Source organism: Hemitrygon akajei, chromosome 12, assembly GCF_048418815.1.
Source record: "Hemitrygon akajei chromosome 12, sHemAka1.3, whole genome shotgun sequence".
Lineage (NCBI taxonomy): Eukaryota > Metazoa > Chordata > Chondrichthyes > Myliobatiformes > Dasyatidae > Hemitrygon > Hemitrygon akajei.
The window spans coordinates 104,960,427-104,974,389 of NC_133135.1; the positions used below are offsets into that span (position 1 = coordinate 104,960,427).

The 13,963-nt window shown below is 45.1% G+C and overlaps 1 protein-coding gene across 6 annotated transcripts in view; it reads left to right on the top strand.

Moving 5' to 3' along the window:
- The window catches only part of LOC140737333 (BRD4-interacting chromatin-remodeling complex-associated protein-like), a 161,617-nt gene that overhangs the window by 120,004 nt on the left and 27,650 nt on the right, over window positions 1–13,963 (top strand). For all 6 annotated transcript variants that reach the window (XR_012101107.1, XM_073063769.1, XM_073063771.1 and 3 more), the window contains 4 exons: window positions 2,436–2,652; window positions 6,762–6,904; window positions 9,485–9,613; window positions 12,812–12,873. Coding sequence is in view for 5 of the 6 variants with exons in the window: in XM_073063769.1 (XP_072919870.1) it covers window positions 2,436–2,652; window positions 6,762–6,904; window positions 9,485–9,613; window positions 12,812–12,873 (551 nt within the window). In the remaining variant the exon portion in view is untranslated. The remainder of the gene's footprint in view (window positions 1–2,435; window positions 2,653–6,761; window positions 6,905–9,484; window positions 9,614–12,811; window positions 12,874–13,963) is intronic.

The window sequence follows — 13,963 nt, forward strand, 5'->3', positions numbered from 1 at the left end:
TGTATCAAATTAGTGGTTAACTAATCTATTCTGCTTACATCATGTCCATATCATTTCATTTTCCTCACATTCATGTGCCTCTCTAAAAATCTCTTAAAAGCCCCTAATGTTTTTGCCTCTACCACCAGCCCAGGCACCCACCACTCTCTGTATAAAAGAAAACTTGCCCCTTGCATCTCCTTGGAGCACACAGGACTCCAATTTAAGCCTCGGCAATGGCTTATACAACTTCAACATTACATCCCAACTCCTGGTACTCAGTACTTTGATCTATGAAGTTCAATGTGCCAAAACTCTCTTTCAAACCATATCTACCTTTGACACCACTTTCAAAAAATTGTGGATTTGTATTCTCAAATCCCTCTGTTCAACCACACTCTTCAGTGCCCTACCACTCATCATGCAAGCCCCACCCTGGTTAGTCCTCCCAGAGTGCCACATCTTACTTACCTACGTCCTGCCTGTTACACTGCTGGTGTTTAGGGCAGCAATGAAGATCCTCCATCTCTAGCAGTGTTTAGGGCTTCCTTCATCATATCAGTAGCTTCCTCTCTGTTTTCACTACTGTCAGTCATGCGAGTCCCGGGTGGAGACTCAGGAATACCGTCGTACTCAGATGTAGAAGGATTCTTCATTGCTGTTTCTATAACAATTTTGTTTGACCAGTCAGGGTTGTTAGCCCTGAGCTGAACCTCTCCCCCTCCCCCCCCCACCCCAAACCTGAAGGAACAGTGGACCACACATAGTCTGACCTCTACCCTTTGATCTGTTTGATATGGTTGACCCTACCAAGAGCATAAAGCCCTTACTCCCAACAAACGTAGCTCTCAAGGTCATTGAGGCGCACAAGCCTCCAAACCCTACGACAAGGTCTCACACTTGTCTGCCATTTTTCCAGCTGGTCCAGATCCTGCTGTAAGCTGAAATGTAAACCATGGATTCCTAACCTTTTTAATGCCATGGACTGCTACCCATTAACTTGAGGGGTCTGTGGACCTCAGGTTTGGAACCCACCCCCCTCCCTCTCTATATTAGGGTGAACCACAGATGGTTACTGGTGTCCTGAGGGGAGACAAAGACAGAGGACCAAGTTGGTCATCAATAAATCGAAATAGAGATTTATACGTGGCTGAGAACAATGCTAATTACTACTTACATTAAATTAAGGGAAATCTTGGTATGTAAAAGGTTATAATGAATGTTCATCAAAACAAAGTTCTGGAAAAACTCAAAAGTTCAATGTGCATTTATTATTTTTGTATACGTTCTACAGCCTTAAATTCATCTTCATACAGACAGCCTTAAAACCAAGAAACCCAAAAGAACCTGTTTTTAAAAAAAAAATGACCAACAAATACCCAATGCGCAGAGAGAAAAAAAAACAAATCATGCAAACAATAAAAGCAAATAGCATTCAGAACTGGTCCTCAAAAGAGAGACCATTCACAAATATCAGCCACGGCCTCAGTTCAGCGCAGAGCTGAGTAAACGTCACGGAGCAGCCCGTCCCTCTCCTTCCGTCCCGACTTCCTGACCTTTTCGATTTGACCCACAGCATAATCATCGTCCAAACATTTGGGTACTGTCGTTTCGATACACTCTGGGGCCTGGACCATGCCTGCTTGATTCAGCCTGTACCCCACCATTCTGAGCATGTCGGGCAGCATCTGTGGAGAGAGAAACGTTTGTGTCTGTGACCCTTTGTTCTGACTGTTTCTTTCTCCGCAGAATGCTGCCTGACCAGAGTTTTTCCAACACAGTTTTTGTTTCAGATTTCCTGCATCCGCAGTATTTTCTGATTTACATGCAAGCTATCAGAAGGCAGTTTTTAGAAGGAAGTTCAAAGCAAATTTATTATCAAAGTATATATATGTCACCATATACAACCCCGAGGTTCTTTTTTCTTGCTGGCATTCACTGTAAGTACAAAGAGATACAATAGAATTGATAGAAGACCACACCCAACAAGACAGGCAAACAACCAATGTGAAAGAGACAACAAACTGCAAATACAAAAAGGGAAAAACAATTTAAAAAACACTAAATATCGAGAACATGAGATGAAGTGTCCTTAAAAGTGAGCCCGTCAGTTGTGGGAACAGTTGAGAAATGGGGTGAGTGAAGTTATCCCCTTTGATTCAAGAGCCTGATGATTGAGGGGTGTTATCTGTTCCTGAACCTGATAGTGTGGGTCCTGAGGCTCCTGTTCCTCCTTCCTGAAAGCAGCGGCCAGAAAGGAGCATGTCCTGAGTGGTGAGGGTTCCTGATGATGGATGCTGCTTTCCTGAGATAGTGCTCTTTGTAGATGTACTCAGTGGTGGGGAGGACTTTACCCATGACAGAATATGACACGGTCCAGATGGGCTAAATGGTGTTTGATTTGGGGCCGTGCAATCTGTGCAATGGTGACCGAGCGATGCACTTTATTTCCACAGATGCAGCACAACATAATCCTTCAAGCCAAGCCCTCGAGCAGCAGCCAAGGCGTGACTGGCGTCAGCCAGCTCAGCAGCCAAGTGCAGTCGCCCAGCCTGCAGACGCAGGCGCACACCAACTCGGCCGGGCTGAAGCCACAGCCTACCGGAGGAGGCCCGGCGGCTCTGGCCACACTCCTGCAGCAGACGTCCGTCCTCGTGAAGGCATCTTCAGCAGGTGCGGTGGGTGGGACTGGGGAGACGGTATTGAGGAGGAGGTAGGGACCTGAGCAGGGGCAAATTCAGAAATCCGAGGTGCAAAGGGACTTGGGGGTCCTTGTTCAGGATTCCCTAAAAATTAACTTGGGGGTTGAATCAATGGTAAGGAAGGCAAATGCAATGTTAGCATTCATTTCAAGAGGACTAGAATATAAAAGCAAAGATGTGATGCTGAAGTTTTATAAGACATTGGTCAGAGCGCACTAGGAATGGTGGATCAGACACGATGGGCTGATTGGCCTAATTATGCTCCTATATCTTATGGAGTGGAGGGGATGGTTGTGAGAACAAGAGATATCCTGCATAAGATTAGCATTCACCTAGCACTTTTCCCATCCCTTTCAGGGCACCCTAAAGCCAGGAGTAATGTGAGAAATGGCATTAAGCTGTGCTCAGAGGGGTTCCAGGGTAGTAATGTGACAAAGATCAAGTGGTTTTGTTGGTGTGTTGGCCTTCATTAATGAGGGGGTTGAGTTCAAGATCCACAAGGTAACATTGCAGCTCTGTGAAACCCTGGTTAGACCACACTTGGAATATTGTGTTCAGTTCTGATCACCTCATTACAGGAAGGATGTGGAAGCTTTAGGGTGTGGGTGCGGAGGAGATTTGCCGGGGTGCTGCCTGGACTAGAGAGCATGGCTTATGAGAATAGGTTGAGTGAGTTGGGGATTCCCCCTTTGGAGTGAAGGAAGATGAGAGGTGATTTGATAGGGGTGTATAAGGTTATAAGAGGCATAGTTAGAGTGGACAGCCAGAGACTTTTTCCCAGGGGAGAATTGGTGGAGGAGGTGGGGTAGATGTCAGAAGTAGGTTTTTTTTACATGGAATGCCCTGTTGGGTGGTGATTGAGGCCCGTATCTTACAGATATTTAAGCAACTCTTAGGCACATGGATGAAAGAAAAATGGAGGGGTATGTGGGAGGGAAGAGTGAGATTGATCTTAGAGTAGGTTAAAAGGTTGACACAATACTGTGGGCCGAATGGCCTGTACTATTCTGTATTCCAGACACTAACAGTTCAGCACAGTGTAGATGGACCAAAGGGCCTGAACTGTACTGTACTGTTCTATGGTTTGGTATAGTAGTATTGATGAGAGGGAAACATTGAGACCCCATATTCCTGATGGAACTCCCTTGAGATGGAGGAGAAATAATTGCCCTCTGACAACATTTCAGTCCATCATTTTGTACATTAGGTCTGCAACTTGGATGTGTTGAAGTATCTAGAGTGGGGCTTGAACCCTTCTGAGGGGACAATATCATCCCAAGAACAGAATCGAGACCTACAGCTGCATGGACAGTGAGAGTTCTTTTTGTAAAAGCCTCAAAAGTTCAAAGTAAATTTATTATCAAAGTACATATATGTCACCATATAATACCCTGAGATTCATTTTATTGTGGAGATTTTCAATAAATCTATAGAACGATAACCATAACAGAAATCAGTGAAAGACCACACCGATTTGAGTGTTCATCCAGAGTGCAGAAGCGAACAAGCTATGCAACTGCAAGAAGAAAGAAATAGTGATATACAACTAAGCAATAAATATCGCAAATATGAGATGGAGAGTCCGTGAAAGTGAGTCCAAAGGTTGTGGGAACGTTTCAATGAAGGGGCAAGTGAAGTTGAGGCAAGTTATCCCCTTTGGTTCAAGAGCCTGATGGTTGAGGGGTAATAACTTTTCCTGAACCTGCTGGTGTGAGTCCTGAGGCTCTTGTACCTTCTACCTGATGGCAGCCTGGCCTGGGTGGTGAGGGTTCCTGATGATGGATACTGCTTTCCTGCAACAATGTTTCGCGTAGATGTGCTCAATGGTTGGGAAGGCTATATCCATGATGGACTGGGACAAATCCACTACTTTTTGTAGGATTTTCCATTCAAGGTCATTGGTGTTTCCATACCAGGCTGTGATGCAGCCTGTCAGTATACTCTGTAGTACACATCTATAAAGTTTTAGATGTCATGCCAAATCTCCCCAAACTCCTAAAGAAGTAGAGGTGCTGCCATGCTTTCTTAACAACTACACTTACATGTTGGGCCAAGAACAGGTCCTCTGAAATAATGAACCCTAGGAATTTAAAGTTGCTGACCCTTTCCACCTCTGATCCTATGATGAGAGCTGGCTCATGGGCCTCTGGTTTCCTTCTCCTGAAGTCTATAATTAGCTCCTTGGTCTTGCTGACATTGAGTGAGAGGTTGTTTTTCTGACACCACACCAGCCAGATTTTCAGTCTCCCTCCTACGTGCTGGTTCATCACCGTCTTTGATTCGATTTTCCCTGGTGTTTTGAGTTTTTTGTTACACAGGCCTGCACACTCATTGTGTCAGTGACATGAACCGTGGCTCTTTACTACAACACCTCTACCCTACAAGCGTAACTTAACATCAACTGAAGTCAACATAATTTGTCAATAATACAGATGTAATGACTTAACATTGGCATAATGTTTTGTATAATTAATTACAATGAAGCCTGAAATCAGTACTATCTGAAATAGAAGTAAATGCCAGAAACATTCTCAGGTGAATCAGCATCTGTGGAGAGAGAATAGACACATTTCAAATCTTTTTTGTCATTCTTCAGTACACGAGCATAAAGGAGAATGAAATGATTGTTACTCCAGCAGCACAAAATAAACACTTTAAATGTAAAGAACACAACAATAAAAACACAATAAATATAAATGTTTAAGTAATCATACAAAACAAAATATAGCAGTAACTGAGTGTGGGCTCATATCCATGTGAGAGATTTCCATCGGTCGGGGTCGACCAAGGATAATGCGTCCTGGCTGTCTAGGTACGCAAGCCAGGGCAGTCAAATATGGAGAGCAAGCTCCTTCTCTCCACATTCCTGGTGAATCCTAAGGAGCGGCAGAGGCCAATATTTGGCACCAGCAGCATTGCAGGAGTTGCTAGACAGCATTGAACTCAATGTAGGACTGCCTACGTGGAGAGAGGATGAGGGTGACTCACTCTTTTGGTAATGCCCAACAAGTTGAGAAGCGCAGGTGGAGAGAGGACAGTGAGTCAGTGTCATAGGTGGAGAACACCGGCCATGTGAGATGCTTGTGTTTGGTCTCAAGCCCAGGCAGAAGATAAATCTGAATCTGAATCAGGTTTAATATCACTGGCATGTCATGAAATTTGTTGTTCTGCAGCAGCAGTACAATGCAATCCATAATAATAAAAATACATAAATTATAAGAAGAAATGTGTACACAAAATTAAATAAGTAATGCAAAAAGAGAGCAAAATGTAGTGAGGTAGTGTTCATGGGTTCAATGTCCATTCAGAAATCAGATGGCAGAGGGGAAGAAGCTGTTCCTGAATCATTGAGTGTGTGTCTTCAGGCTCCTGTACCTCCTCCCTGATGGCAGAGGGGAAGAAGCTGTTCCTGAATCACTGAGTGTGTGCCTTCAGGCTCCTGTACCTCCTCCCTGATGGTAGCAATGAGAAGAGGGTATGCCCTGAGTAATGGGGGTCCTTAATGATGGATGCCGCCTTTTTGAGGCATCGTTTTCTGAAGGTGTCCTGGATGTCCAAAATGGAGCTTTCTGCAGCTTTGTTCTGATCCTGTGCAGTGGCTCCTCATTACCAGATGGGGTGTTGGGGAGCCAGAGGGTCATGCAGCCCAGGCGTTGACCTGCACGTGGGGCTGTTCTTCAAGCTTGTCTTGGGTCTCGTAACTGCAGACAGGTAGCACAGACCAATTGTAGTTGGAGCTTCAGCAGGCAGCACAGTAACACAGCTAATAAGAGTTGTGAGACACCATCTCCAGGTTTAACCATGACCTCCAGCACTGTCTGTGTGGAGTTTGCATGCTCTCCCTGTGACTGTGTGGGTTCCCCCGAAGTTCCACCCACATCTTAATGGTTAATTGTCCACTCTAATATTTTCCTGGTGCTGAGGTGAGGGGGAAAGATTGGAGAATGGGTTGTGAGCTGTCAGACACTCGATGGGCTGAGTGGCCTCTTTCTTTGTGAGAAGGGGATGTGGAACCTGATCTGGGCAGTGTTGGACTCTCTTCCTCTGCTTCATTAAACCTTGTTGCATTTATTTTGCCAGGCACCACGGCCACGACACGATCTCCGGACAGCAAGGTCATCTCAGGGGCTGCGTCTGGAGCCCCCTGCCTCCTTCAGCAAGGAGCGACAGTCCCCCTGCAGATGAAGCCTCTCACGACGCACCAGGTTCAGCCCTCGCTACAGGTAGGGAACCACCTGAGCTTCCTGCCACACCCATCTGTTACCGCAGGCAGCAGGGTAATGTAACGGTTAGCATAACGCATTACAACCCCAGCGATCAGGGATCAGTTCCCACCACTGTCTGTAAGGAGTTCCTACGTTCTCCCCGTGGCTGCGTGGGTTTCCTCCGGATGTTCTAGTTTCCTCCCACAGTCCAAAGATGTAAAGGGTATTGTGGGTGTACTTTGTTGGCGCCGGAATTGTGGTGACACTCCTGCACATTCTCATATGGTGGTCATTGATGCAAAAGCCCATCTCACTGTATGACAGATACAGCTAATCTGATCACTTTCGTGCGCAGAAGGCCTGGCTTCCTTTCCGACGTATGCAGGTGGGTTTGCAGAAGAGGGTTGGTGCCTGTGGGGGTTAACTGTCCGTGAGTCTAAGGAAATGTTGGTCATGTTCATCTGTGGACGGTGGCCAGATCTGATGGCTCCTTTGCCATCACCCAGCTTTCAGAGCGTACCTGGCATTCGCCACACTATCTGTACGGAGTGGATGCAATAGCCATGTGGAGGGGAGAGGAGGTGCTGAGGGCAGGAACCATCACGCTTATCAAGTTCAAGTTTAATTCAACCATACACAAAGTTCAAAGTGCATTTATTATCAAAGTTTGTATACTTTATACAAACTTGAGGTTCGTCTCCTAACCTGCAGCGACAAAACAAAGAAACCCAAAAGAACCCGTATACAGTTGCAAGAAAAAGTTTGTGAGCTGGTTTTCTACGTTACTTACTCATAAAATGTGTTCAAATCTTCATCTCAGTCAAAATAATAGAAAAACACAATCTGCCTAAATAACAGGCAAACAATTGTACTTTTTATCTCGTTATTGAACACTTTGTTTAATGATTCACAGTGCAGGCTGGAAAAAGTATGTGAACCCTTGTATTTAGTAACTGGTAGAACCTTTTTTAGCAGCAATAACCTCCACCAAACGTTTCCTGCAGATGATCAGGTTTGCACAACGGTGAAGAGGAATTTTAGACCATTTGTTGATGCAAAACTGTTTCAGTTCATTGATATTTCTGGGATACATTGCATGAACAGTCCTCTTCAGGTCATGCCACAGCATCTCAATTGGGTTAAGTAAGGTCTGAACTCTGACTTGGCCATTCCAAAACATGAATTTTCTTCTTTTTATACCATTCTGTTGTTGATTTACTCTTGTGTTTTAGATCATTGTCTTCTTGTATCATCCAACTTCAATTAAGTTCAGGTAACCCTGCCATTCTCACATAAAATGTCTTGATACAATTTTGAATTCATTGTCCCCTCAATGATCAGAAGCTGTTTAGGCCCAGAGGCAGCAAAGCAGCCCCAAACTACAATGCTTCTTCTACCATGCTTCACAGTTGGGATGAGGTTTTGGTCTGATGTTGGTGTGTAGTGCCCTTCTTCCTCCAAACATGGCTTTGTGCATTTCTGCCAGGAAGTTTAACTTTTGTCTCATCTGTCCACTGAACATTGCCCCAGGAGCGAAATGGAACATCAGGTGATCTTTTGCAAACTTGAGACGTGCAGCAATATTTTTTATTGGAGAGCAGTGGTTTCCGCCATGAATGGTTCCGTCCATGAGCACTGATATTTTGTGTTTGTATGTTATTGGTAGAAGCAGATTGTGCTGGTCTATTATTGTGACTTAGATGAAAATCAGACCACATTTTATGAGTAATTAATGCAGAAAACCAGGTAACTGCAAAGGGTTCACAAACTTATTCTTGCTGCTATGTAAAAAAAAAAAAGAGTAGAACACCTAATGTGCAGAGAATAAAACCACATCATGCCGGTAAAAAAAAAAAATTCGTTGAGAAAAAGATTGAAAGAACCCATATATTTAAAAAGAACAGTTGAACACCCAGTGTGCAGAGAACAATACAGATCATACAAACTATAAATGCAAGCAAATAGCATTCTGAACTGAAGTCCGCAAAGAGAGTCTGAGACCCAGAGTTGAATGCTGAGCTGAACCATGGAGCAGTGACCTGAACTGGGCCCCGAGTCCCTGACCTTTTTAATCTCGCCCGGTGCCTAAATCGACGTCCAAACATCAGGTTCAATCCTCTAAAGATGTTCTGGGCTAGGACCTCGCCTCCTCGATTTGGCCTGTACCCCTCCTTTCGGATTCAGCCCTGCGCTCAACTCTCCATCCAGATGTTGGGTACAGTCTCCTTGATACACTCTGGGGCCTGGACACATTAATACAGAGTTCCTCTGGGGCCAAGGTGCAAAACACATCACCAAGAGCACACTGCACGTGTTACGACAGCAATAAAACATACAGTCACAAAGAAAACATACATATATTTAGTCCAAGTCCCTGTGTGTCCTGACTTGCAGAATAATGGCACAACAGTCCTCGTCCTCTGCAGCAGCAGAGTAAAGGAGTCCAGCTCGTCTTCCGCCTCAGTTATAAACCTCGAATCTGGTTTGCATGTTTTTTCAATACTTTACGCCTTGCTTCACATGCTGTTCTCAGCACCACGCAGTGCAAATGTCCTTGCCCCCATTCGGTGACCCATATGTTGTTGTTGGTCCTTGCAGACGAAACCTGGAGTGATCAGTTCAATCTCGGGTCTGAACATGAACTTGTCCAAAGGGCCGATTCAAATCCAACTCCTCGGGAAAGGGTTGACGCAGCTGGTGCCTGCCGCTTCCGTTCCTGCTCATCAGGTTTGTCATGTCAAAATTCAAAGTAAATTATCAGAGTATGTATGTATCACCGTATACAATCCTGAAATTCACAGTAAATAGAGAGAAACACAATAGAATCAATGAAAAACCACATATAACAAGACAGACAAATGACCAGTGCGCAAAAGACAACTAACTATGCTAATATAAAAAAAAAGCAATAAATATTGAGAGCTTGAGATGAAGAGTCCTTACAAGTGAGTCCATGGGTTATGAGAACAGTGTTGGGGTGAGTGAAATTGAGTTCATGAGCTTGATGTTTGAAGGGTAATAACTGTTCCTGAACCTGGTGGTGTGGGAGCTGAGGCTCCTGTACCACCTTCCTGATGGTTGAGGGGTAATAACTGTTCCTGAACTTGGTGGTGTGTGTCCTGAGGCTGCTGTACCTCTTTCATCATGGCAGTAGTGAGAAGAGAGCATGTCCTGGATGGTGTGGGTCCTTGGTGAGGGATGTTGCTTTCCTGTGACACCACTCCATCATCATGGACCCTCGCTGTCCAGGTTTCAGTTTGATTTTCTCGTCCACTACCTGGACTGATCCTCAATTCCATCCATGCTGACATATCCATCGGTTTCAGTCTTATCCTAAATGCCTTCAGCCCTCAATGGACTTGTCTCAGTCCTGTTGGATCTGGTGATTTCTGATCCACAGATTCTTTTAGGAGTCCAAGAACGAGTTGAAAACTTGTTGCTTCACAATCACTTATTGAAAGCTTAAAAAAAAGATACAAGCACAGAATACATGAAAGTGTAGGTACAGAGGAGGTGTCAGGGGTAAGTTTTTTACGCAGAGGGTGGTGAGTGCATGGAATGGGCCACCGTCAGCGGTGGTGGAGGCAGAAACAATAGGGTCTTTTAAGAGACTCCTGGATGGCTACATGGAGCTTAGAAAAATAGAACGCTATGAGTAAAGCCTAGGTAGTTCTAAAGTAGGGACATGTTCGGCACAGCTTTGTGGGCTGAAGGGCCTGTATTGTGCTGTAGGTTTTCTATGTTTCTATGTAACTAAGAACAGAGAACTAAGATAGCAATTTTTGCAGGAATAGATACTTTTATACTGAGTGAGGCAAATTCCTGAGATAAGGGAGAGGCTATTGGAAGATAGTGCAACACTAAGCCAATGAAAAAAAAAGGTGATAAAACGTCATATTGTTTTTCCACCAGTAGGTGGAGTTTAACACCACATACAGTTTTGTGAAACATGCAGGTTATAGTATTTAAGTGAAACTACAAATTCAGTCTTGCTAAAAAATCATTAATACTCTATTAAAAACATAAAGAACAACTGATTCCAACAGTCCCTTTATCCTGTGAGAAGGGACTAGCTGACCTAAAGCATTGACCCAGGCCATGGAGGAACCAGGAATTATAGAGTGGTGGGATGACCTGGCAACCCAGAACCTGATGCTCGCCGTGCAGCAACCTCAGCTCACTACTCATCAGTATTCCCGATCAACTCCCTGCGAGTTCCCTCCACCAAAAGCCCGAGCAAGTGTTGAGAGCATTCTGACTGCTTGCATCAGTGTCTGGTATGGAGGGGCCACTGCAGAGGATCATAAAAGCTGTGGAGAGTTGTAGACTCAGCACTAGCCTCCCCCACCATTGAGGACATCATCAAAAGGGGGTGCCTCAAAAAGGTAGTATCCATCAGTAAGAGCCCTCACCATCCAGAACGTACCCTCTTCTCATTACTACCATGAGAGAGGAGGTACAGGAGCCTGAAGACACACTCCTAATTTTTTAGGAACAGCTTCTTCCCTTCGAGCATTAGATTTCTGAATGGTCCATGAACACATGAATATATACAGTCGGCCCTCCTTATCCGCGGATTCCGCACGCGTGGATTCAGCCAACCACGGATCGGAAAAACCCGGAAGTTCTCTCTCCAGCACTCGTTGTTTGAGCATGTACAGACTATTTTTTCTTGTCATTATTCCCTAAACAATACAGTATAACAACTATTTACATAGCATTTACATTGTATTAGGTATTATAAGTAATCTAGAAATAACTTAAAAGTACAGGCAGTGCCTGGGTTATGAATGAGTTCCATTCCTGAGTCTGTCTTTAAGTTGGATTTGAAATCGGAACAGGTACATCCGATATTATTTAGCGTCAGCTAGTCAAACATTTTTCTTAGTATATAGTGCATATTTTACCTTTCTATGCAAATAAAACACTTAAGAAACATATGTATTTCAGTAATTAAACCACTGCGTTGCTTAGTAATAATTGTAGCTTTCATTGGGGCAGGGCCTTTCACATTCTCCATTAAAATTGTTCCGATCGTTGACCGACTGTAGCCTAATGCTTTTCCAATGACCGATGGCGTTTCACCTCTTTCCGATCGTTTTATTACTTCCACCTTATTTTCAATTGTGATCGTGATTATTTTCGTGAACAGAAACACTGCGGATTCAGAGCTGCACCGCCAGGTCCTAAAGTCCATCACACTGAAACAGGTTAAATAAAGTCTGGGGTTCTGCTGGGTCCTAAAGACCACCGCACTGTGCCAGGTTAAATAAGGGACTTGAGCATCCGGGATTTTTGGTATCCGTGGGGGTCTCGGAACCAATCCGCTGCAGATAAAGAGGGCCGACTGTATATGGAAAAACTAGGGTGCCTAAGACTTGCAGAGCAGGACTATATTTGTCAATGTGGAGCAGTGAGCGAGTTTGTAAATCTGGTGGGAGCAAAGGATGTTGGGAAAAGCGAGGGTGGAGGGGTGTGTGACAGGTGGCAGAGGAGGAATGCCAAGGGGCAGGGGTGGTGCAGATACAGACACACCCAGCCCTGAGACATCAGGCAAGGTCATTTGATTCCGAACAATTGGTTTATTGATCATTACAGATTGTCTCTCTGGTGCTTCCTGCTCCCTCCCCTGTCCTTTCCCCTTTTTCCCAACTTCCCAACATGATTCCCCTCTCCCTGCCCACTTCACATTCTCAGTCTACAATAGGGTCCCAAAGCAAAATCAGGTTCATCTTCACTCATGTCACGAAATTTGTTTCTCTTTTTTGCGGCAGAGATACAGAACTGTACACAAAATTACTACAGTACTGTGCAAAAGTTCTAGGCGCCCTAGCTATATGTACATTGTACTGAATGTCAGTGGTAGTAAACCTGATTCTGACTACTGAAGTGGTTAGGCATTGAACTGTTTGCTTTTCTTCACAGATGGACAGTAAATTGGGAGGATTGAAGACAGCAGCGTCTCTTCAGACGGCAAAGGAATCTGTGTAAGTGGTGCCCTACCTCAGCAAATTGTAGCCAATCACCAGAAATCACAAAGAAAATCCTCTTTCAAGATGGGTCCAATGGCTCTCGAATTGTGTCCTCCTGCCCTGCCACCTTTTGGCACAGTGAACTTGTACAAACAAGTCCTTCGCTCCATCCACAATGGGGAGGATTTCCTGGTGGCCACCCACTTCCATTCCAATCCCCATTCCCATTCCGACATGTTTGCCAAGATGAGGCCACTCTCAGGTTGGAGAACTTCTCTGTTTGGTTAGCCTCCAACCTGATGGCATGAACCGTTTTCTTAACTTCCAGTCATTTCACCCCCCCCCCCTCTCATTTCCCATTGTGGCTCCCCCTTTCCCCTTCTGCTTACCTGCCTTTTATCCCCCTCTGGTTCCTGTCCTCCTTCACTTTCTCCCATGGTCCACTCTCTTCTACCAGATTCCTCCCAGTTTCTCACTTCATTGCCCTCCCAACCCACCTAACCTCCCTCTCACCTAAGACTTCCATTCCCCCCCCCCCCCCCCCATCTTGTTGTTCTGGCTTCTGCCCCTTTCCTTTCCAGTCCTGATGCAGGGTCTCGGCCCAAAATGCCAACTAATTATTCCTCTCGATAGAGGCTGCCTGGCCTGCTGAGTCCCTCCGGCACTTTGTAGGTGCAGGGGTTTGGGTGTTAGTTAATGGAAGTTCTGCAGCACTGGGAATGCATTCTGTCCTGTTCAGTAGAAGGTGGGGAGTTTGTTGAACTGTTGAGAGTTCTGTCAGGTAGAGGGAGAGAAGACACTTCCTCTGCTAGCCATTTGGGATCGGGTTCTTGTCAACCACCCACCTTCCCCCTCACCTGACTTCACCTGTTCCCTGCCAGCTTGTACTCATTCCCCACCCCCCCAAACTTATTCTGGCTTTGTCCCCCTTTGCCCTTTCCTTTCCAGACCTGACAAAGGGTCTCGACCCAAAACATCAACTGTTTGTACCCCTCCACAGATGCTGCCTGACCTGTGAGTTCCTCCGGCATTGATTGCGTGCGTATGTGGGTCAGTCACTCTGGTGCACAGCAAGATCCCACAAGCATGCAATGCAATAAACAGA